A 26,158-nucleotide genomic window follows, 5' to 3' on the forward strand; every position below is an offset into this window, starting at 1 on the left:
TATATATAAAATTTGACAACCTTCTGTAAACTTCAGCTTTTTGTTGTACTTGGATATATCAAACGATGAATAATATTTTTTGAAAGTTATAATTACAATTCCAACATTTATTATGCCATTCAAAAATATTGTAGCAATCACAGCAAGTTTTTCTTTATTTAATTTTCTTAAAAATCAAGCCAGGTTTTTGCAGGATTCAATATTATTTAAGATATGAATAAAACCATCACAGAATAACTTATTGCAAATACGGCGAAAAAAGGGGGGGAAAGGCTGACTTCTTGTTGGTTATCTGAATAACCACAGTTTTCTGCACGCATTATGTGTTGCTAGTGGAATGGAAATCAGTGGATGTCATGTGGTAGCCATGAAAAAAAAAAAAAAAGTGAAGTTATTCTGAGTTGTGTATTCAAAAGAAATACAACAGTAGATACATACTACACCAGGAATCTGTAGTTTTGTTGGCAGATAAAATGATTGTATAAATTTTTTTTTTAAATGACATCTTGTATGTGTTGATGCGAAACGCATTCAATTATTATTTTCCCTGTTGGACTGCCTGATTACAGTACAAGCACACCTAAAAACACACAGCTTTTACTTCATTTTTACATAGAAATTTAGTTGATTAATTCCATCGATTCCAGTCACCCGGAATGACGTCACCACGTTGCGGAGCGTCATTTACTTGGCAGGAAACATGGCAGCTCAAAAGTTTGGTTATACTTTACGAGAACAGATGACAACAGGGCAACTTGCAATACTTGCAAAGTAGATATTTCATTTAAGGGAGGAAACTACAGTGGCCCTGAGAGGCCAAACGGACTGCAACTTCAGAAAACACTTGCAAAAAGAAAAATGCTGCAAAAAGAAAAACACAGGTCAATGCTTATATATGTGTGGAAGAAGCAAATGTACGAGCTGTGATAACTGTTTCTGATAGAATGAAGAGTAGACTGATATATTAAATATTCCTTTATTGGGTGAGAAAATCAGACCATGTCATAACTGCTTTAAGTCATACAGAATAGATATCAGAGCCTTAAACAGGCTGACTTCTGCTAAATGGGTCAAACTGGGCAGAAAGTATACAAACACATAACATCCTTATAGAATATGATGTAACACTATAGATCAACTTACCTCAGAATATATAAAGCATATAAACTGTTAAGAGATATATTCTAAAACACTTCTTCAGTAGAGAATCAGAGAAGAGAAACACACAGATTTACTTGCTAGCAAGGGCAGCTCTCAGAACTCACACTCAAGAGTGAGTCTCAGAGACTGGCCCTGAGGACTGCCCTGGTCTTTTATTTATACACTTCAGTGAGCATTTGTTCCTTACATTGGAATGTGGAGGTGTACGTGTGTGTGTGTGTGTGTGTGACCCCATAAATGACTTCCCTAAACCTGCTGGTCTGGAAAGTCCAACAGTTCATCTAAACAAAAAGTACTTAGACTAAAACAGATATAACTACGTTAATCCTACCGTAAAACAATAAAACAAGGTACGACCTTTTCCCATGCTCCTGGGATGTGGGGGTGAACGCCAGAACACCCTGGAATGTTACAGACTTCCTAGGATGAGACATTCCTTCAATATGCCACCAACTATATACTTCTAAACACAAATGGTTACATGCAGTATTCTACCATATACAAACTTATATCATTAAAAGATTATACTGACTACTAAGTACAATTTTCCATTGACATAAACAATTAAAGCAATATGATGCAACAAACACAGCAGTACTACCAATCCAAAATACTCAAAGCTTCATAGAACTGAAACAAATATTTATTTTTAGGTCCATTCTGCTGCTCATACATACTTTAGGTTTCTGAATATTAAACTTGTTGCTGCCTTTCATAGTGTGTAACTTGAAGGCCCTGAGTACTTTCTCCCACACTGAAAACACTGGAATGATACAATTATTTGAACATTACCTAATAAGACTGATTCAGGACAGACAATTAGTTATTCTAAACTTTTCTAGCAGTCCTTCACAAACAGGGAACAGTCTGTCTATTCTCTCCATCTGTCAGCTGCTGCTGGCTCTTCCTCCTCGTCTTCCTCACACACTGCTGAGTCCTGGTGGATCATCAGGGTGCAAAGCCTCACAGATGATGTGCAGCAGTGGGTCCCTCAGTCTGTCCTCACTCTGGACACTTGCAGTCGTCACACATGGAAATCAAATGTGTGATAAGCTGCAGGATTCAAACACAAGTGTAACTTATAAAAACATGTTCATACTTTTATTCCACAATCAGAGAGAAAGAAACAGAGACAGAGTGCAGGACAGACAGACAGATGACAGTCTCAGGTGTACACACTGCTACAAACAGGAGGATTTAGTGTTATTACGAGTGCTGAACAAGAAGAGTTCCCAGCTGGTACAGTGGACACATGTGTGACTGCTGTGATTAAAGCATCTTTCTTTCAGCTTAATGAGTGTAGGAACCATAATTAAATGTATTGAATTTTTTGATGATCACTGGGTTTTCATTTGTTTGGTTGCTATGGTGATGTGTAATGGGAGTCACGTGGGTGCTAGCGGTGACATTAAGAGGGCGTTGTCAGTCTGTCATTCACTGGTTTTGATTTTGACAGAGAGGAGGGCTGGGTAGCCGTAGTTTTTGTTGACCGCTGCACAACATGTTTCGTCTTGTTACATTAGAGCCTGTGACGTTGTAAGAGTCCAAATCTCGAGATGACATTACTCTGTAAGCACTTTAATAAACAAGCAAACAATTCCACCTCTCGCATTATTGCTAAAGTTGACAGCGCGTCAGGCAAATAGGCGGGCTCCATCCCCGGGCTCTAGCAACTGTGGAAGTCGCTACAATGAGTGAACCGTCAGCTCGTTCAAACACACGTTAAAGTCTGTTTGGCTCAACACCACATGGAAATTAAATGTGTGATAAGCTGCAGGATTCAAACACAAGCGGAACTTATAAATACATGTTCATACTTTTATTCCACAATCAGAGAGAAAGAAACAGAGAGAGAGTGCAGGACAGACAGACAGGTGACAGTCTCAGGTGTATACACTGCTACAAACAGAAGGATTTAGTGTTTGTGTTATTACGAGTGCTAAACAAAAAGAGTTCCCAGATGGTACAGTGGACACATGTGTGACTCCTGTGATTAAAGCATCTTTCTTTCAGCTTAACGAGTGAACCGTCAGCTCGTTCAAACACATGTTAAAGTCCGTTTGGCTCGACACCACCGAACAGAGGCAGCAATATAACATAGCTAACATTAACAGTGCAGTGAATCCTGCTTGTGCCGTGATATTCAGGACTGCAAACCGAGCAGCATCACTGACTTTCAGCTTGTTGTGTTTGTGGATATATGACTGACTCTAATTATCCACAAAATCATCACATTCTCTGTAAGATTAAGGTCGACTATCTAACGGCGTATAAAGTAAAGGCTTTAAAACAAAGTAAACACTGAAAGTACAAACATCGCTAATGTCACATAACTTTGCCGGCATATGGCCAACAGTAATGTTTTAATGTTCCTCGTTATTAAACATTTGTACATAAATAAGTGACATAATATTCAGAACTTATTTTTGAAAGTTTACTCTTTGGCCACTCCGCTTCCACTTCTTTGAAGTGTCTCCCAGTCCTAGTGCACTTGTTAGCATGTTTTGGTTCGTGCAACTGGTTCTCCCCAGAAACATTTCCGTTGTCTTTTTTCCTATTTCCGTTGTGCTTTGTGTGCTTTTGCAGCGTTTTTCTTTTTGCAGCATTTTTCTTTTTGCAGCATTTTTCTTTTTGCAAGTGTTTTCTGAAGTTGCAGTCCGTTTGGCCTCTCAGGGCCACCGTAGGAAACACTACAAATATGCAAAAGCATTTGCTCACAAAACACGCGATAACCTTAAATGAATGTCGTGTTTTTAATTCCACTCTGGACCCGTGAATTTCAACCCAGCAGCAGCGGTAACGTTTGCACGTCCTCCTCCGTTAATACAGCAGGTAAATAATCAACTAACAGTGTATATTATGTTAGCGCGATCTGCCTTATTACAAAACATGCCATTACTGTGCATTTAGGTGACCATGATGAGAGAGACAGACAGAGTCTGGCTGGCTCAGATGCTGGCACTTTTCACTGCAGTCTACTGTTAACGTCTCCTTTCAGGCCAGGATAGACGAATGTCACCGAGCAGTGACTAAGTTTGTGGTAAAAGACTTGCACCCATTTGCCACAGCAGATGCCCCGATTTTCAGTAAGTGAATGTGTTTAATTGTAGGCAGGGACATTACTGGATATTCTTGTGTAATTGCTACAGAATCATTTATGTTATACTTTGTTATTGCTACAGAAGAATATTTATTTTATTGTTTTACATTTACAATTTTTTTTCCTGGGGACCCTGTGACACCCCATTGAAGAGCCGTAGGCTGTGGATCTCTTAAGATATCACTGTTGGGTTTGTAAGGCCATTAGGGCTGGGTATCGTCACTGATTTCAAGAACCGATTCGATTCCAATTCACAAGGTCCCGAATCAATTCGATCCACGATTCGATTCAATTCGATTCGATTAAAATCTTGGAAATTTTGCCTCAGACACAGAGTCACTGGTTCTGCACTCCATACGTACATAAATGCCATTTCTTTTGCACAATATCCAATTGCTAAACTCTGTATATTTTTTATTTAATATATATGTACACACACACACACGTATGTGTATATATATATATATATATATATATATATATATAATTGAGAACCTTCTGTAAGCTTCAGTTTTTTGTTGTACTTGGATATATCAAACGATGAATAATATTTTTTGAAAGTTATAATTACAATTCCAACATTTATTATGCCATTCAAAAATATTGTAGCAATCACATAAGTTTTTCTTAATTTAATTTTCTTCAAAATCATGCCAGATTCTTGTAGGATTCAATATTATTTAAGATATAAATAAAACCATCACAGATTAACTTATTGCAAATATGGCAAAAAAAAAAAAAAAAAAAAGGGGGGGGGGGCGACTTCTTGTTGGTTATCTGAATAACCACAGTTTTCTGCACACATTATGTGTTGCTAGCCGAATGCAAATCACTGGATGCACTGGATGTCATCTGGTAGCCGTCTAAAAAAAAAAAAAGTGAAGTTATTCTGTTGTGTATTCAAAAAAAATACAACAATTAATGACACCAGGAATCTGTAGTTTTGTTGGCAGATAAAATAATTGTATAAATAACATTTTTTTAAATGACATTTTGTATGTGTTGATGCGAAATGCATCCAATTATTATTTTCCCTGTTGGACGGCCTGATCAAAGTACAAGCACACCTAAAAACACACAGCTTTCACTTAATTTTTATATAGAAATTAAGTTGACGGTTTCCTTGATGGTTCTTTACCTCTTCCATGTCTTCCACGTCTCCAGTTCCTTAAAAATCGAAGTCCACTTGATGTTGAGTTTCCAGCACTTGTGCTCTAAAAAAACAAAACAAAAATCAAATCAAACAATATTAACAAGAAGCAAATTAGCTCTGATTAACAAGAAAGGAAAGAAAAAAGGAACATGAAACCCATGACAGGGAAACCTGTTCTTACCCCTGTCCTACTTCTGGACGGTTGTGACCATGATGCTATTGCTGACCGCACCTGATAAATGAAATGTCAAATATTAGAACACTAAAATAGAAGTCACAAAAAAATTTAATAAATTTGTTCTTATTGCCAAGCCAAACACTATAAGCAAACTATCTTGTATTGTTTTTGCTCTATGATGTGTGTTCTTGTGTGGAATATGAGCATATGCACATAACTGTTATTTATTAAATGGTCCCGTCTGCTACTTGTCTACTTCTATCCTCAAGTCTGAGTGGCCATTTAAATGGGCTTACAGAGAAACCATGACATGGCACTGAAAGTGGAAGTTTGACTTGACAAAGGAGGATTTTAGTGCAGTATTATTAGAATTTATATTTCTGTTCTTAAAATTGAGCTGTACATACCTTACTGTCCAGCAGTGTTCCAAACACCAAAATAAAGAAACCCTTTTTTAAAAACAGAGTAACATTAGTTATCAAGGATTCAGTGATTAGAGATGCTACTATCATGGTATACAGATAGGGAAAAAAATTAATTTGTACCTGTAGCGAATTGAAGAATGCAAATGCAATATGGATTCCTTCATTTGTTGGTTCAGCCAGAATTCCAACTCCCAAACCCCAAGTTATGCCAAAAAATGGTGTGAGCACAGCCAAGCTCTTGGCAATAACCACTAAGACGTGCTTTTCCGCTCTTTGTGCAGCAGTTGTTCCAACCCTTCTCCTTATGATTTTGTACAAAACCACAACCAGGATAATGAGGTTTATCACCACTATAAAAAGTGCAGGAATCACAAATGCCAGCAGAGCTTTGGACTTATCCCAGTTGAGCCAGCATATGGTATTTTCTCGAATGTATCCGTTGTCAGGTGCAGTTGCAGCTATAGTTACTGTTGCAATGATGAGAGGAGCTCCGTAGCCTAGAAAAAATCCAATGGCCAGCATAGATGCTTTAGACAAACCCCCACCAAAAACATTAGTTGTACGGTAGAGCAGCAGCATAGCTGAGGCCAGCATCCAGAAGAACAGGGCTAGGTAGAAAAAATGGATAAAAAAGGTAGCTGCAGTGCATGCTGGGGGGTTTTTAACTTCTGCATCTGAAATGGCCGCTCCAATTATAAACCAAATGTTTGCAATCAGGAGGGAAACGGCGATGTTAACAATGGCAACATGACGCAAGTAAGAGGTTTCATTCTTTCTTATTTTTCTCCAAATGAGGCCTTCAATGATGAGACATATGACCAAGGATCCCATTGAAATGCCAACTCCAATGTAGGTTATAATGTCCAAATAGAGTTTCTTCGGACTGTTCGGTGACATGAGGATGGAGAATGAGGTCAGGTGGTTGCAGTTGCAGGTGACAGTTTTATTTATGTTTAACACTAACTCGCAGCCCTTGCCGTCCCATCCTCCCAGACCATCAAAGAGGCTGGAGTTCCAGAAGACACATTCAGGGTTTTCCAGTGTATCATTTAAAATATCATATGTGAAAGAGATATTATTGATTTGGCCACTAGACCGAACAAGTACAACCCTGCCGTTTATGGACTTGAGCGATGAATTGGCCTCATCTCTTGCAGGTAGTACATTATCTAATGAGTTAAATACTATCATAGTGATTGTTTTGTTATCTCCTTTAGACTCTGGTATTTGTATTGTCACTGAAGAATTAAATTTAGCATTGAAAGTGTCTGTGAATCTAGTTCTGTTTAACTGAATAAAGCCTGTCATAATGTCAAAAGTTGCATTGACAAGTTTAGATGTTATTATTTCAAGGGAGTCCAAAAATGATGAGCTAACACTTTTAACATCAGTGTTGCTTGAGATGCTTTTGGTGTCATTGTTATTCAGAAAGTTCCATGTTTGCTTTGTTCCATTGATGGTGAGAACCCCTGCTGTTATCAAGACATTCTATAGTAAAGAGAAAAGAATGATATTAGATTAAAAACATTAACTTTTCAGAATGTGAAAACGTCTGCAATTTAATCAACATACCTCCATTGAATCTCTGCTAATTGAGATATCGAGGGATGAAGACTTGTTGGCGACATTGATGAGTATTCTCACTATAGCTTTAATGTTGGGAGGAGATGTAATCACTTCTTCAGTAAAATTGACAGTGACGTTCTTGAGCTGTTCCAAAAATACTGGCAATGTAGTGGCAGTCAAGAACTGTGAGATTTGGACAGAGGAAAGAACAATGTTACATGGTAACTCTGCTTAATAATTTTATGTATTCTACTTATTTTACTTTCTTCTAGTTTTACTGCTGGTTTAAGCACAAATGATGCATTTGCTTTTAAATCTGTATTACATATGAGGCTTCTGATGCATTTTTCTCATTCCCTTTTTAAGGAGAACACTGGACCACACACACAGGACCACTGTGCATCAGTACGATATTCATTCATAGATTGATAATATTCAAAGGTTTCAGTTGCAGCTGCAGTTGATAAAGACTAACACATAAAACTATCTTATATTTAGATTACATACAGCCAACATACTGATATATAATTATTATTACACATAATTATTTACTAGTCTTGATAGTCAGGGATTGGTTTGCCAGGGCGTCCGCTCCTGTTTGCCGCCCGACACACATTGCACCCAACCACTAAGGTCCGTCCTGCAGACTGTGGGACCAGAGGAGGATGGGCCCATGTCCCTTTTGTGGGCTGTGCCCTGTGGAATAAGGTTTGGCCACCAGACATTTGCCCTGGTCTTGGCTCCAGGGCGGGGCCCCAGTAACCCTATCCCAGGCAGGGTGAATTCTGGTAAGGCTTCTGCCCCTGCAATCTGGCCACATATAAGCTAAGACAAGACCTAGAGTTTGGTGATAGAAATTATATTTAGTGTTTGCTTCCATGAAGCTCTCTGCGCACTGTTCTTTAACTAATCTGGAGGCTACATAAAGTTTGAAGGTCTATAGTGATTTACTCTGCCAAAAATTGGCGACCACTGCACACTGTGTGTCTCGGTGTCTGGTGACCCTGTGATTTTACCATTTTGTGGCTGAGTTTCTACTGTTCTCAGTCTGGTCCACAAGGTGAGAAAGATCAAAGAATTGATTGTGGACTTTAGAGAGCACCAGGAAGCCAATGGATACTCTTTCAAACTAGGAGGTTGATGGGGATATTGTGGAGGACTATAAATACTTCAGAATGCACACTGACAATAAACTGGAGTGGGTTAAAAACACCACAGCACTCCACAGGAAGGGCCAGAGTTTTGTCTATTTTCTGAGGCAGCAGAGGTCGTTTAACATCTGCTGGACAATACTCAGCTTTTTCTATGAATCTGTTGTGGGCAGTGCCATCCCCTTGCATGCTGGACTCATTTAAGATGGTGTCAGAGAATAGAATGTTGTCTAAGTTAAGGACAGTGCTGGATAATACCTCCCACCAACTCACTGACAGTTGCAGATTTAGGGTTTTATTGAAAGTAGGTTTTTAAAGCAAAGAATTTTTTTTGTTGTTGGCTCAGACCATTACTACATCTGCTGCTTTGTATTTCCTTAAGCTAATCAATGATTTGCGAACTGTTAAATAACCAGAAAGCTAGGTTACCCGGGACTGGTCAAGCAGCACCTGAACTGGCAACAGGATGCAGTTGTCTTCGACATCTTCAAAGTTGTTATTCTTCCTACACACTGCAGTTATTTCTCCCACCTTGTTTGGTTGTGAACAGGGCACTGCAGCTTTGTAGCCTACATATCCTTGGCCAAATGTGTCATTTTTACAGACAATTTCTATAAAGAGAGAGAAAAAATACCTCAGCAGTTTTAACATGTATTTTTCAGTTTGCAGTTATTAATGCATAATTACATTCATACTTGTGAATATCTGAATGTATTAACTAATACTCACTTTCTGAGGATAACTCTAGTTTTATTGTATTTGTAAATAAAGTCTTGTTTTTTAAATGACAGATGAATGTCTTTTCTCCTTTTTCACAGTCTTGAGGTGTATAATTATGGCGAATCAAATCGCCAGTGCCTAAACAACAACAGTAAAAGTAAGTTAAAAAAATATCAGGATTGAAAAGTTACAAAATAATATTAATCAATAATATAAAAAAATATTAACCATATATAATAATATTAATCAAGTTAAATATATTTTAGTTTGTTTATTTTTGTGTCAGGCTTACCTGCTATAGGAAAGTCCGGAAACTCAACCTGATACCCACCACTCACACTGCACTCCAGATTCACACTTCCTCCAGGACATTGCACATACTGTCTGATTGGTGACACTGTGATTGTGGGTTTTGTTTTCAGACTGAAAGATGTTGCAGATTTCTGACGAAAAAATGCTTTGTCATTTGTGCGCATGAGCCGACATTCATAAACTCCTGTAATTAAAATGGAATTGTTCAAATTAAACCAACAAAAGAGGCATAAAATATTTCTGCAATAACAATAACAACATTTTTTAATGCACGTGGTTTTCCTCCCTCATACATTGAAACATTTCAACAAAACTAGCCTAAAACAATAACGTCTCCTAAATATTCATCCGTTAAATAAAGGACAGTTTGCAAGTTTGCTGTCAAATTAGTTACTCACCTCCAGTTACAATATTTCTTTGCCTCCTTATTGCCACAATATTTCTTAGCCACAATTCTCCAAATATTTTAAAACGTTTCAGCTCTGAAAATTTAGCATTTTCCAAAATAGCTCATACATTCAGAAAGACAATGGTGAACGCAATAACTAACCCAAAACCTTTAAGTTTAGTTTAAAGAGACGTTTTGTCAACTAAGTCATTTTTACCAAAGCCACTAGTTCCTGTGACATTGTGTAAAATGGGGTGGTCAAATGTTTTAGACATTTCACTAAGTGAGTTCCTTATCTTATGATTTCCTGAAAGCCTTTTCCATGTTTTCAACGGAATGCACATAATTTGAAACTTTGGGTGAAACTTTTGCTGCAATTTGTCTTTTATAAGCAGGTCAGACTGACTGATGCACTGACAATGATTGTGTTACACTGTAAGATGAATTTTACCCAGCCAATCAGATTTTTGCTGTTGCTCTAGCCTGGGTATTAATAGAAAACTATGATGAAGGAGTTACATTTTAATTTTATTAAAATTAAAATATTATTACATTTTTAAAAGAAAATATTACAATACAATTAATTGAAAAAAATGTATTCCTATTAAATGTATCAATCCATTTCTTACCATCGTCAGCGCTAATAAACCTTGACACGGTTAAGGTTGATTTTCCATCCTCAGTTAAAATACTGTGTTCTCTTATCTTATCAGATATGAGCACCGTATTACGTCTCCACTCTGCTGCTGAGACATTGCCAAAACTGAGATTCCCTGGTGGAGGGCCACATGTGACAGTCACTGTTTGCTCATAAAATCCATCATTTGGCGAAAATGTCAGGGGACCCGAGGCTTTAAGGACAAAAATGTCGCACAATTATTAAACAACTATCTGGACCAACAGATATTCACAACATTTGAAAGCATAAATGTAAAAAACTACCTTACCCTCAAATATTACAGGATATAATTTTGCCAGGTTGTTAGATATTTTTAAATTTAATCTCGGAATGTTTGGTATTTCAGAAAGGGGAGCAATGACTTGATATTGGGCAATGGTACTTCCACTCCTGCAACAGAGAATAGAATTCCTTTTAAAAAAATGTAACCACAAAAGAGTTGCCAACTCTTAAGTTCTCACATGCAATGTGTTCACTCACACAGGCCAAACAAGTTTCATCTCAAATAACAAAAACATCAAATGGCTTTAGTTATGGCAAAAACAAAAAAAAAATTACAGTAAATTGCAATTAATTAACAATTAATTTTTTCTCTACTGGGTAAAGGCTAAATGTCAGACTATTTCCACATTATATGTTTTTAGAATGAGTAGTAGAGACAGTTTTACTGCATGTTGAGTTTTCCCTCAGTCACATTAATTTACAATTTAACAGATGGAAATGTTTACAGTAAAGTCTTCGTTGTGATGAGGCAGGATAGATTAAGAAATTTCATCACATAAAAGTAACCTACGTTTACTGTTTTAATATCTTTTTATTCTTTCCTCCTAGTTTATTAAATAAAATATATTGTACACTTCATGGCTGAAGGTAATAAACAGAATCAGTGACAAAGCGCAGCCTTTGGCCAGCACACTTCATCTTGCTGCCAAAGCAAACCAAGCATTCAGTCCATTTGTTAGTGAAGCCAGATATCTTGCATCAACAGGTCGATATTCATGGGCCACAATGGCCAACAGTGGGCCAAAGATGTCACGGTACTGGTTCTGGGACCCAATGTTTTCTGTTTTTTTATTTAGTTCTTGGTTTTGTTGTTTTTTGTGGTTTTGATTGTCGCTCTTGTTTCCTGCTTATGTTATTTATAGTTTGTAATGTTTAGGTTTCTGTCTCTGTGCCACTCCTGTCTTCCTTGTGTCACATCTAGTCAAGTTATGTTTTCATGTCTGTGCTTCTCCTTGTTTCACTGTTAAATCCCTATTTCTGTGCCTCTCGTGTTTCCTCTTACTTTGACGGTCTCATGTCCTATGCTGTTGTTTTCAGTTTTGCTTCCTCCCTGTCTCGTTATGTGTGATTACTCCCAGCTGTGCTCTCCTCCTGTGTCTAATTCCCTCATTATCCCTCTGTATATTTACGCCCTTTATCTTCTGCTGTTTGCTGGTGGGTTGTCTGTGTATCACTCACTGCAGGTCTAAGGGTCCCATAGTCCATAGTTATAGTTTCAGTTGTTTAGTTTCGTTTTACTTGTTTCTAGTTTCCTCTCTGTTTAGGTCATATTAGTTTAGTCATTGTATTCCTGTATTTCTATTCGCTCTGCCCCAGTTAAAAGAATGTTTTCAGTTTAAGTTTGTTGTCAGTGTCTGCATTTGGGTCTACACTCTCTCCACTCCACACGTCTGTCATAGCCGACGTGACAAAAGAACACCCCGAGGACTTCATTTAAAGGCTTTTTGTAGGTTATGAAATGTTTAACATGATCAGTTTCCGGCTCGCCCTGTGGGCAGTCTTGACCCTTCAAGCTCAGGTCCTCTGCCAGATGCCTGCAGGCTTGAGGGTCCTTTGCAGGATCTTTGATGTTCCAAGGACTGCCCACTTCTAGATGTAGACCTCACATGTCGTTGCTGGGATCAGCTGGACCCTTTTGCTCAGTTTAGGAATCGCTGCCCTGAGTGCTCTGATTACCGCTGGGACCTATGTTGCATTCACCCTCCACAGCATTCTCATTAAATGTAAGGCTCCGTTTAAAAATAACAGAAAATAAAATGTGAAAATTGTGGCCTTCAAATGAAGTGCCTAACTTCAGAAAAATTCAATGAAAAAATTATTTCAAAATGAATGGGCACACTTTCGCAGATAATAAATCTCATCTTAAATCTTAACAACTGAAGAGTAGTGTCAGTAGGATCTTTTGACCCAGCGAGTTTTAGTTTATTTTGAGCCTTAATAAATGGCTCGTTTTTTGTTATTCCACGTCATGTTTCACATTCTGTTTTGGTCTGCTTTTGAGTCCTTCTTCACAATACATGCAGTCTGCCTCAGTCAGACTGTGACAGAACGACCTGACCATATAATGGACTCAGCAGACGGGAGGCAGCTTTCACTCAGCTGGAGGAAGAGCTCCACTGGAAGTCGTGGCATGCTGCCAACTACAAGCGCATTGTCCGCGGGACCCAGCTGGCTCTCGGAGGTCCCTGGAGCTGACAAAAGCACCCACCTGTTGCTCCGCCTGCACCCAAGGCTTGCCCACTTCAGGTGGGAGTCCTCTGTGTAACTTCAGGTGCTCTCCAGGATGCATAGGGGTACTTTACTCATACTGGAGAAAGTTATCTCAGGGTGCTTTTGGAATAAAAAGAAAATGCACCATGACAGTTTCTAAGGGCCCAGGTATATAAAGCTTGTTGTACTTCTTTCCTCTTTTGTGTACTTCTTTCTTCATCACACCTTTCTGTAATTTCAATAGCTAGATGACTTCTCTCTAGTCTGCTTTGATCTTAGTCTCTTCCTCTCCATGGAGTGTTCTGCATATTGTAGCCAAGTATCTCAAAAGGTCACTCAAGGACTCAAGGACCTGGTAGGTTTTTAGTGATTGTCACACTCGGGATTATACGTAATGCTGTAGTAGACTTTCCCTTCACGTAGTCCTAAAATTCAGCCACAGAGGGTGTAGGTTTTCAACTTAGGCATAATCATTTCTTTTTCTTTAGGTCACCTGGTTTCGAATTCAGTGCCTTCAACACACCAGTAGTTCTTGGAGGTTGTTAACTAATCTCACCGGGTTAGGATGATAATATCCCCCCATAACTAGTTAACACTAAAATATCAGTTTTGTGAAAGGACTTTGCAAAAACAGGTGGAATGTTTCAATAACCATACTATAAAAGGAGTAGAAGAGGAAGGAAAAAAAACCTTGTTAGGAATAGTTAAGTTAATAAAAAAAAAAGACATTGTGAGTTACCGGAAATTAATTAATTTTGTTTTTATTCCTTGGTTTGTTCCTTCACCACTGATCTGTTTGAGACAATGACAAAACACAAGAAATAAATATCCCATACAGTTAGTAGATTGAGAACACAAGAAAACTAAATGACACAGAAAAACAGAAAATAAAGACTTACAGTGTCTCTAACAGTTATGTGAAAGTCATTGGTTTCCTCTTTGTATGCTTCCTTGAATTCAACATCCATAGTTATTTCAAGTGTCTGTGTCATTGGTGTGGTTGGTGTTGGTGTTGTCGTTGTTGTTGGTGTTGTCGTCGTTGTTGTGTTTGACGTTGGTGTTGATGTTGTTGTTGGTGTTGTCGTCAATGTTGGTGTTGTCGTCAATGTTGTGTTTGATGTTGGTGGTGTTGGTGTTGATGTTGTTGTTGTTGATGTTGGTGTTGTCGTCGATGTTGTGTTTGTTGTTGTGTTTGAAATTGTTGGTATTGACGATGTAGTTGTAATAGTTGGACATGGATTAAAAGCTGTGGAGAATAAATCAAAATCCACAGAAAAAGAAGGAAATTAACGCCAAAGTCCAAAACAAATTAATTTATTCAAGACATATTTGAATACATTCTGTGAGTATCCAAACTCTGGTCACGTAAAAATTATTTGCTGAATCCTTACTTGAAATTGGTTCACAGAACTCTCCACCAGGAGGAAGCCCTTGGATGCATTCACAGGTGTGCGAGGTGACATTACTGCATGCACCGTAAAGGCCACACTTGTCACATGACCAGGCAAACTGGTCCTCACACTGACACTGCAGTCCTCCAGTGGAGTTTGGATAGCACCCTGATAAAGACATTTAAGACAATCACCAAACACAGCTCATGAATCATGCACCAGAGTATGAACACATTTAAATGTGACTGAGCACAAAATTCTTACATGTGGTGAAGTTCAAGTCTTCTACGATTAAAGACCCAGTGATTGTTTGGGGGAAAGTCACATTTCTCATATAGCCTCTAAACAGATCAATGAAATTTGGAGGCAGACTGGATATTGGGAAAAGTAAGTTCAAGTCTATATTAAACTCCACTGGCTCTGTAGAGGAGACAAGAAGAAAATCATCAAAAAAAAAGACATGAGTGTCCTTGGCTGGGCAGCTGCAGCTGCTCCAATCAAACATAAATTATTTAATTTTGAAAACAACATTTATTTTGATGCAAATGTTTATTATAATGATGAATTATATTCTAAATGTTATTCAAGAAGAAATGTAATAGTATTTGCATATTGCATTTAAATAGTAGAAGCATTTATATAAATCTTGTTGAAATTGGAAATTATTTAAAAACATTAAATCATCGGTTTCAAGTGACCTAGTAAACCTAGTCAGATTACCAAAGACAGTACTATCCTTATTGACAAAATTGATTTTCCGAATGCTCATTTTTCAATAACAAGTGGATTTCTTTTGACTTATTGAAGTTATCATCTCCCTATTTTTTTGGATTATAAATAGCTGTGTTGGTACAACAAAAGTCATTCATGTTTTAGATTTTACAGTGCAACTGATAATCTGGAGCTCACACAAGGACATTTATTCTTCACGTTACATTTCAAAGGCCATACCGGTTGTTGCTGTAGTAAAGGGTGGGGTTGATGGTGTTATAACTATGGAAACAGCAGCAATTTAGATTTTAGCATACTTTTTTATCTTTCAAATTCATATTTTCCAATGCAGCCACAAAATCTAATGTACATCATCCGTGCAACATTACATAATATGTCTGTTGCAACTTATATATTATGTTTTGAATATCAGGTGTTTGCTTTAAGGACATGCAGCAGAACACTTCAAGTGTTGTGGTTACATATTATCACCGTATAAGCTTTGGTCAGTAAAGATAGCTTAAATTTATATTTGAAGCTATATAAATTATTAACACAAATTGAATTGTTGAAAGATTTTTTAAGTACAGTTTGTAAGTAAAATGACTACACATCTTTGTAATGAAATTTACTGGGAAAAAAATACTTTAAAGAATGAACAAAGAAGCAAGAAGAATGTTCACATACCAGGAGTTGTTGTTGGACATGAAGAAACATCTATGGAGGAAAATTATGGCTTTAAAATGTTCATTTTCTAGTGAATGATAAAAATGATTAATGGCAAAGAAGAAAAAAACAAATGAAAGACAGACAAAAACGGAAAAAAGAACACACCCTCGTTTCTAACAACAAAAGGTTCAAGCTGAAGCATATGTTTAATAAATGATTCTAAGTAACCATAATTCTATGTTGTGCTGGTCAGACACATTTATTAATGTTTTTGGTGAAAGCACTTATCTTTTGCAACAGCTGGAAGATTTCAGTGCTTACTTGTGATTAGTTTACAGAACTCTCCCTTAGAAGGAAGGAAATGTGATGGAATTTCTATGTTAAGAATAAAATAGAAAATGTATTAAAGTGATTTTAGAGTTTAGACTGGGAGGGTTGAGAGAATGATAGGTTGTGCCTTGACATTGGATGATTTAATGTAAACAACATAATTTAATATGTAGATCTGTATTGGTGTCACTCCTTTCCAGGCAACTAAAACTGACCCAGTTATATGAACAAATGTACAGATATAGGTTGGAGCTTCCATTAACAGCTGTGGATGGCAGGACTCAACCTGCCAGGCTCCTCAGGTTCAACTATTTGTTAGGGTGCCTGGGTCATCGATCCAGTGTTTTGTGGTTTTGGTTCTTTGATTTTGTTTATTTCATTATATTCTAGCTTTTCCTTATGGGTTATAGGATTATTCTTAGTTTAGGTTCTTTGTGTGGGTTTTGTTAGAGTTTTAGTGTTCTGGTTTTCTGTCTGTGATCCCTGTGCGTTTCTGTGTTATGTTTCCTGTTTTACTTTGAAGGTCCATGTCTCATGTTAATGTATCTGGATTGGCTTCCCTTGTCTCGGTAGCCCTGATTTGCCGCAGCTGTGTTTCCCTCATGTTTCCCATTCCCTGATTGCTCCCTCTGTGTATTTAAGCCCTGTGTTTTCATCTGTGTTGTGATCTCCCTTATCGGCCTTCATCTTGCTTACTTGTGGTCAGGTCAAAGAGCTCTCCAGTGAGAGGAAGCCCTTTTATGAACCTACAGGTTTGTGAGGTGACATTACTGCAGAGTGCAAGATATTTAAAAGCAGAATGGAGGCAGAGCCTTCAGTTTTCAGACTCCTCCTCAGTGAAACCATGGAACCAGCTCCCTTTTGAAGAAATAAAATACACTCATGTCTTAATGTTTTGAAATAACCTGAGACCTATAATTATAATTGGATGGGAACAATCGGTAATGAAGCTTGGGCAGGGAGTTTATTAAATAAAATTTGTGCAAGATCAATTAATTGCACTATTATTTAACTCTTTGTTGTCTGCAGTCTGGTTTTGCTTTCAGTGGACAGCTTGGAGATACTTGCCTAATAAGAAAGTAATGCCATCCCACAGTCCTGTGTACACCCTCAAAACAACCCTTTTGCCCTTCTCATCATGGCTATGTGGTCATGGTGGAAATTAATAATAAAGTTGGAGTCAACACTATGCATTTAGCAGCACTGCTCAAGAGAAGTGAGAATCAATAGAGTAACTTTTTTCAGGTGTCATGAGATTTAAAAGTAAGCTCAACAAATGTAAGCAAATACAAAATTTGTCTGTGCAGTTTGGATCGTAGAGTATCTTGCTACGGTAAATATACCATTCCTGTTTCCTATGAAGAGAAAAAAACCTTAATATGCAAAAAATAAAATAGAGAGAAAGACCTAAGAGAGGACTGGAACGGAGAAGTTAAAGCTAAAGTTCTTTTGTCATATTGTAAAAAGACAAAAACAAACAAACCAAAGTATAATTATTTTTGGTTGGTTAATTTGCACTTTTGTGGTGCGTGTGCTGCAGAGCAAAGAGTTAGAAACTCGCCATGACAGAAGCTTACTTTCGATTGGTTCACAGAACTCTCCACCAGGAGGAAGCCCTTTGATGCATTCACAGGTGTGCGAGGTGACATTACTGCATGCACCGTAAAGGCCACACTTGTCACATGACCAGGCAAACTGGTCCTCACATTGACACTGCAGTCCTCCAGTGGAGTTTGGATAGCACCCTGATAAAGACATTTAAGACAATCACCAAACACAGCTCATAAATCATGCACCAGAGTATGAACACATTTAAATGTGACTGAGCACAAAATTCTTACATGTGGTGAAGTTCAAGTCTTCTACGATTAAAGACCAAGTTGTGTTTTGGGGGAAAGTCACATTTTCCACATAGCCTCTAAACAGATCAATGAAATTTGGGGGCAGACTGGATATTGGGAAAAGTAAGTTCAAGTCTATATTAAACTCCACTGGCTCTGTAGAGGAGACAAGAAGAAAATCATCAAAAAAAAAGACATGAGTGTCCTTGGCTGGGCAGCTGCAGCTGCTCCAATCAAACATAAATTATTTAATTTTAAAAAACAACATTGATTTTGATGCAAATGTTTATTATAATGATGAATTATATTCTAAATGTTATTCAAGAAGAAATGTAATAGTATTTGCATATTGCATTTAAATAGTAGAAGCATTTATATAAATCTTGTTGAAATTGGAAATTATTTAAAAACATTAAATTATCAGTTTCAAGTGACCTAGTAAACCTAGTCAGATTACCAAAGACAGTACTATCCTTATTGACAAAATTGATTTTCCGAATGCTCATTTTTCAATAACAAGTGGATTTCTTTTGACTTATTGAAGTTATCATCTCCCTATTTTTTGGATTATACATGATTCAGATGTTAAGTGTTCATTTAGTGTGAGTGAACCACCTTAAAAATAGTAAGGCTAAGAACACAAGAAAGAATTACGGCATTGAAGACATATAAATAAATCAAAATTGGGATGACCTGTTCGCGTCCACTTTAGTGGCAAGATCGTTTCAAGCATGTATGAGCAGGAAGAGATTTAAAATGGTAAATGGCCTGCATTTGTATAGCGCTTTTCTAGTCTAAGTTGTGGCTGAACTGTCCCAGGCATCTTCTGTTGCCCTAACTACTACAAATGGGTGTAGCAACGGAAAGCTACGTGACCGTGACAGCTCATTATATCACAGCGGAGTGCAATATAATGAGCGGTATGTATTATTGTAGGGTCTACCTTACAATATAAAGCGCCTTGAGGCGACTGTTGTTGTGATTTGGCGATTTATAAATAAAATTTAATTGAATTGAGTGGTAGATACAAAGCCTTATACTGCCCTATATTGAACCATAATTGATTTTTTTAAATAATTGCATGGAATGAGTCTTGAGTTGAATGTTTTGAACAGGCAAAAAAGACTTCAATAAGTAAATGTTAATTTTTTTAATTTATTTTTTTTACTGATGCAAAAATTGATCCAATCCGTGACTTGAAACCGTGATCCGATCCGAACCATGACATTTTTGATCCGTTGCACCACTAATTAACACTACTACTACTACTACAACTAATAATAATATAGTCCTGCTGCAGTCGATTTCAGAACTTGGTGCAGCAGCTCTACAGGTCATTTGAGAGTGCCTCCCAGATGACCAAAATCCTCACTATTTTGCTAAGGGAGAGATACTTCAGACACACTAAAACAATAAGCTTGTTTCTGCTTATATCTACAATCAAATTTGTTCAGTAACTACACAGAGATCATGACAACAAGTCACGGTTAGAACCTGATTCGAATGCTTAAAGATCAGCTCCTTTGACCACAGCAGGTAGCTGAAAAAGTTCAACTCTACAAGAACATTTGGTTGATCCAGACCTTGTTAAAAAGATCGGCACAGCTAAAAAAAAAAAAAAACAAAAGACAGAGAAGATATGAAGGGGACAGAACATGGAGAATATTTAAGGTCATAGATACCCAGGTATTGCAGAACTGAAAGATGTAATAGTGACAGTCAAAAGAGCTTCACCATAAAAACACTATAAGAATTCCAAAGGATTTGCTCCTGACTCAGAAAGACATTAACTAGGACTAGTTTGTGAAAACAACAGAACATTCATATTTAGAGAATTGAAGGATGGGACTTACAAGAATTACAAGACTTGGAAAGAACTAAGAAAACTTCAAGTTGCAGTGTTAATCAAATATTTCAGGAATGTGGTTTCCCTTAAACAGACAAATACAAATGACAATGAATCCACATTTTTGCACAGATTTTTGGCCTGTGAGCTCCTGAATGGCCCACTGAATGACCAAATGAAGGACCCACTGACAACCCACTGAACTGAATTTGGTGGTGAAAAATGTTTGTTATGTTAATTTAAGAGCTGTTAACACTGACTGGCCAATTTTGATCGGGGAAACCAAAGTAAGGGGATGGGGTGCACAAAACCGGACGGTTAAATAGTGGTGTAGTTACAACGACGGTGATGCAGTTTTTTTACATTTTAAAGTGCAAGTGATGATCAAGAGCTGAAGGACATTTATACTTTTCATTTCGTACGTCATACCATATGGTGAAGTAGGAATTGTTGTTTCTGTTGTTGTGACTGTGAAAACAGAAAAAAGCAGTAGTTCAGATTTCAGCATACTTTTCTAATGCAGCCAAATAAATAGCTGTGTTGGTACAACAAAAGTCATTTATGTTTTAGATTTTACAGTGCAACTGCTCACACAAGGACATTTCTTCTTCATGTTACATTTCAAAGGCCATACCGGTTGTTGCTGTAGTAAAGGGTGGGGTTGATGGTGTTATAACTATGGAAACAGCAGCAATTTAGATTTTAGCATACTTTTTTATCTTTCAAATTCATATTTTCCAATGCAGCCACAAAATCTAATGTACATCATCCGTGCAACATTACATAATATGTCTGTTGCAACTTATATATTATGTTTTGAATATCAGGTGTTTGCTTTAAGGACATGCAGCAGAACACTTCAAGTGTTGTGGTTACATATTATCACAGTATAAGCTTTGGTCAGAAAAGGTAGTTTTAATTTATATTTGAATAGATAAATGATTAACACAAATAGAATTGTTGACAGATTTTAGGTTAATAAGTACAGTGACTACAAATTGCAAAAATTACTTTAAAGAAGCAAGAAGAATGTTGTCATACCAGGAGTTGTTGTTGGACATGAAGAAACATCTGTGGAGGAAAATTATGGTTTTAAAATGTTCATTTTCTAGTGAATGACAAAAATGAATAACAGCAAAGACGAAAACCAGAAATAGACAAAAAAAAAGGAAACAAGAACACAAATACACCCTTATTTCTAACAACAGGTTTATATTAGAGTTAAAATGTTATAGGTTGCCATTTAAAAAGCTAAAATGGCTTGGCTTGCTCCCTATGTAACCTACGCATATGAGCATGTGCATGAACTTCATAAAGGGAACAAGCAGCCTAGAGAAGAACAGACTGCACTCAGTAAAGGAAGCCACCTGGCGTCACAATCTAATGACAACATCATGGGAGGCTGCATTCACATCGTATAACAACGCTTGCACAACACGCTTTCTAACCATATATTCTGTCTTAGCTAACATAGCAACAAGCTTCATGAATATTCATGAGTATAAACAATAAAAGCAGCTTGCAGAGGGAAGCAAGTTGAAGTGGTTTGGAGACAACGGCTTCCCTCGCGGTGAGTGAAAATTTGAGCTCTGTGTGACCTCGCTCCTGGGTGAGTTTCTGTTTATCCAGCAGTATCAGGGGTAAAACTGTGACCTTAAATTGGTCCTTCATCGGGGAGGAGAACGACGGACCGAAGTCTGACGTCAGCCAGGACTCTAGGAATACTTATCAAAAGACCTAGGGCACAAGATTTGCTGCCAGGCCGGTTGAATAGCGTCTGCCTTCCCCCAGCGGGCACGGATCTACGGATTCAAGACTGAGACCACGCGGTAACGACTTCACGTAAGTACAAAGGGGACAGCCCTGTAAACCGTGTTCCGTATACGCAGAGTAGTTTGGAACTACTGTACGTCTCTCTGGGAGAGCCAACGAAAGAAGTGTTTGTTGCTTTGTAGGGTAAAGCCGCGACCGTGAAGCCCGGTGTCCGGGACACCACCTGGCTGTCGTCACGGACGACTAGAAGTCTTTAAGGGAAAGCCACGATCTGGGATCGTGAGGCCCGGTGTCCAGGACTCTGTGTGACCATTGTCTGGGACGTCAGGGAAAGTGAAATAAAAGTGAATAACGTTGTGTGTGCTCATGTAAGTGAGTGTGAAACAGGCACATTGTCTGTGGCACTAATTGTTGTCAAAATGCAAAATCAGGCGAGTAAGACTGCCTCAGGGGGGGATGAGAAATTTATGGAAAAACACTCCCCAGGGAGCACACAAAGTGAAAATATGTTGGTAAAAAATTTAGTACACTCCTCTCTTATATCTGGTTCTGTTCCTTCTTCTCTTAAAACTGCAATAATAACCCCAAATATACTGATATTCGGGGAATATACTGAAAAAGAATGGTTCAGATCCCTCCAATCTAAATAATTTCAGGCCAATTTCAAATCTCCCTTTCCTAGCAAAGATTCTTGAAAAGATAGTGGCTGCACAGGTTCATCATCATCTCACTGGAAATAACTTGTACGAACAGTTTCAGTCCAGCTTCCGTTCATGTCACAGTACAGAAACAGCCCTAGTAAAAATCACCAATGATCTTTTGCTTGCTGCTGATTCTGGACTTATAGCCATCCTCACTCTCCTTGACCTTACAGCACCTTTTGATACTATCTCCCACTGCATCCTCCTTCACAGATTAGCATCTATTTCTTCTGGCTATTTGAATAACCAGGATATTCATTATTGTCTTTTATTCGTTTATATTCTTTTTATTAAGCTTTGAGTAGTGGTATTTAATTAATGCATTTATTCAATATATTACATATATAGTTTTAGTAGATTGTTACACATATGAGAGTGGCCTCTGTCTGGTTGTGAGCTTTAGTAGGTGAGGTGAGAAGTGAAACAAAGTGCAATTGAGGTCGGGAAACACATACACACACATCTTAGGTAGATTCATTTCTAGGTAAGAGTTCAGACATATTTTGCTTGCAACTGCATTTTGAGTCTGCAGAATTGACAGTTTTGTTGCAGAGCATGCCCTGAGGTTTGGAGAAGCGAGAGCGAGACGGGCTACAGGAAAGGCACCTGGCTTGGAGGCGAGGAGAAGGTTCTTTTCAAACTGTGCCAAAAGTTGTCAACAGAACATTTGTGGTTTTAACTTATATATTGTATCTGCTTTGACGCATGAGGGGGCGTCATAAATAATACCCTGATGCTATAAAAACAACTGCTTGTGTATTATTGGGCGGAGATCTACAGCTGATGTTTTGCAGTGTTCATCTCCCGACACATGTGTTCATTAAAATCATCGTTTGACCGACTCTCCTGGACCAGTGTTGTGATTTTGAATCCCTCCTGTATCCCTCCTCAATATTTGGACCCTTAACACTGCCTAACGTGCGGCAAACACAATGCTCAAGGTAACTTAAGGCCCAGAAGAGGTAAATTTCCCAGGCCTAATTACCACTTTTGAAGTAATACATGGCAGGCCATTTAGAGTCCCTGTGTTCTGTAGTAACAGTGATAAAGCAGAAGAAGAAAATACATTAGCAGACTGGATGATTAAGATAATAAAAGGAAAAGAATATGTGAGTGCAAATAATCTGCCAGATATTTCTGTTCCCACACAGGAACCACGCCAACAAGCCGGTTATTGGGTGCTGGTGAAAGTCATAAAGGAAGTGCTGGTCTCAACCCCGATTGGACAGCCCCTACCAAATGTTGCTCACCACACCCACAGCTGTAAAACTTGCTGAGAGACAAACATGGATTCACCAGAGGCACTGCAAGAAGATCACGCACCGTGACGCTGAACCCAAGTAAGTGGAGGTAAAGTCCGCCTACAAAGGGGGAAGAAACCCTCTAGGGGCTTCTGTCTCAAAGCACTGGCTACTAACCCAGGGCCAGGAGAGACACTGGACTCTATGAACTTCTCTCTATCGCTAAACTTAACATACGTGACTGAAGTCAGGCGACATGGACTGTACTGGAGAAACAGATATTTTGGCCTGACCGCAAGTATCACAACCGCTCCCAGACACCGTACTTCTAAATCATCTAAAACCTGGAGACCTGACTATGTAAACGACTGTGTAAATGCATTTACACACACTGTCGGTGGGAGAGCGAAATTGAATGCCGAATCTGCAAGAGAGACGGCAACTGTGAGAAAAATGAAATTCGTTGGCGTCAAGACTGCAGATTTAACACTTCTTACCAACTTCCACTGATGGGACACAAACAAACAGAGACATTCTGCATCAAAACTGTGCCAGGTGTGAAAGTAACGAGAGTACTGGAGAATTGATATTTCCCGTGCGGACACAAAGCGTACCTGTCACTCCCAGAAGGTTGGGAAGGATTGTGTACCTTGGTAAAACTGAGTGACCACGTGTTCTTCATGGACAGACTGGAAAATCACCTGAAGATACGGAACATCCGTAACATGTTGATACATAAGCCTGGACCATTCGAGGGCACCGGGGTACCAGAAGAAGATCCCATATGGAGCACAGGAGCTAAGGTGCTCCACAGCCTAGTCCCACACATAGGTATAAACAAAGTCCGCGACCACGTGGAAATCAACAGATACGCACTCCTGCATATCTGTCTTACCAAGATTCTGGGAATGGCCTGAGCAGAGGAACAGAAGGCGACATGTACGATAGTGTTGCAAAACAGACTAACATTGGACTTGATAAAAGCATCCCAAGGTGGAGTGTGTAAGTTGATTGGTGAGAAGTGTTGCACATTCATCCCAGACGGTTATTCGAAAGGCAACGACGTCTATTAGGCCCTACTGAACTTAACAGCACTGCAGAAGTATGTGGGCGATCATACGCCTTGAGCCTCGTTACAGGACTGGCTGACATAGCTGACCTCTGGACCCTAGTAGCACATGCTACTGAAGATTTTGACCACAGTATTTGTTGTTTTAGTTTTGATATTTATTGCTGTGACCTGTATTCTTCCCTGCATAAAAAGCATGATAGAGAGGATGGTTACTAATACCTTTACCTACTATGTTAGCAAAGGAGGACCCACTGAGCGACATGGAAGACTGTGTTTAAATGATGTATATATTGAAAATGTATTTGCAAGTGATGTTATACTGAAGAACGAAAGACAAGCTTTTAAAATGTCAAACACGAAGGAATGTTAGAGTTAAAATATTATAGGCTGCTATTTAAAAAGCTAAAATGGCTTGGCTTGCTCCCTATGTAACCTACGCATATGAGCACGTGAAAGACCTTCATAAAGGGAACAAGCAGCCTTGAGAAGAACAAACTGCACTCAATCAAGGAAGCTACCTGGCATCACAAGATAACGACAACATCATGGGCTTGCACAACACACTTTGTAACCATATATAATAATCTGTCTTAGCTAACATAGAAATCAAGCTTTATGAGTATTCATGAGTTTACCTGTGATTGGTTCACAGAACTCTCCAGTAGAAGGAAGCCCTTTTATGCACCCACATGTTTGGGAGATGACATCACCACAGGCACCGTATACTCCACACTTGTCACATGACCAAGCAAACTGGTCTTCACACTGGCACTGCAGTCCACCAGTGGAGTTTGGATAGCACCCTTTTTAAGACAGCACAAAACACAGTTCATAAGGCATACAGGATCACATGAACACTATTACATGTGACTGATTACAAAATGTAAATTAAGATCAAGTCCTTACATGTGGTGAAGGTCAGGTTTTTCAGTGTTAAAGACTCAGTGATGATTGGGGTTAGGGAGACATTTCTCACAATGTGTCTGAGTACATCACTGAAATCTGGGGCCACACTGGATGCTGGGATGTGTAATTCAAGGACTATATCAAAGTCCATTGGTGCTGTGAAGGAGAAAAAGGGGGGAATCCATCACATATACATAACACAATGATAGGAGATGATATTTACAAGAAAATGCTGACAAAAGCTGTCATTTTTATGGCCCCTGTTTTTTACATAGACACAATTTTGATGATGCATCTGCTCCCCACTTCCACACTGTTCTAATCTGGCACTGTCAAACCTTATTTACTACC

The 26,158-nt window shown here is 38.4% G+C and overlaps 1 protein-coding gene across 1 annotated transcript; it reads right to left on the minus strand.

The window, feature by feature from the left end:
* Positions 1-5,048: 5,048 nt before the first annotated feature.
* LOC118455547 (adhesion G protein-coupled receptor F5-like) lies at positions 5,049-25,958 on the minus strand. The gene is made up of 22 exons (XM_087835412.1): positions 25,808-25,958; positions 25,537-25,704; positions 21,156-21,185; positions 20,544-20,582; positions 18,269-18,424; positions 18,005-18,172; positions 16,116-16,145; positions 14,982-15,137; positions 14,718-14,885; positions 14,226-14,572; positions 14,066-14,118; positions 11,102-11,223; positions 10,784-11,005; positions 9,747-9,950; positions 9,464-9,592; positions 9,164-9,345; positions 7,590-7,766; positions 6,138-7,505; positions 6,000-6,041; positions 5,596-5,646; positions 5,400-5,475; positions 5,049-5,124 (listed from the first exon to the last, which is right to left on the minus strand). The coding sequence occupies exons 1-22, from the start codon at positions 25,956-25,958 to the stop codon at positions 5,066-5,068; spliced, it is 4,098 nt and encodes a 1,365-aa protein (XP_087691538.1). The 3' UTR covers positions 5,049-5,065.
* Positions 25,959-26,158: the final 200 nt, after the last annotated feature.

The sequence above is a fragment of the Neolamprologus brichardi genome, chromosome 3 (assembly GCF_056152115.1).
Source record: "Neolamprologus brichardi isolate AB-2024 chromosome 3, ASM5615211v1, whole genome shotgun sequence".
NCBI classification, from domain to species: Eukaryota; Metazoa; Chordata; class Actinopteri; order Cichliformes; family Cichlidae; genus Neolamprologus; species Neolamprologus brichardi.

Coding starts and splice junctions, on each gene's coding strand:
- LOC118455547 (XM_087835412.1), bottom strand. CDS start 25,958: ATGGACTTTGATATAGTCCTTGAATTACACATCCCAGCATCCAGTGTG. Junction 20,583..21,155: donor ATGTCCAACAACAACTCCTG/GTATGACAACAT, acceptor CTGTTTTCACAG/TCACAACAACAGAAACAACA. Junction 9,951..10,783: donor GTTTATTAGCGCTGACGATG/GTAAGAAATGGA, acceptor TTTTAATTACAG/GAGTTTATGAATGTCGGCTC.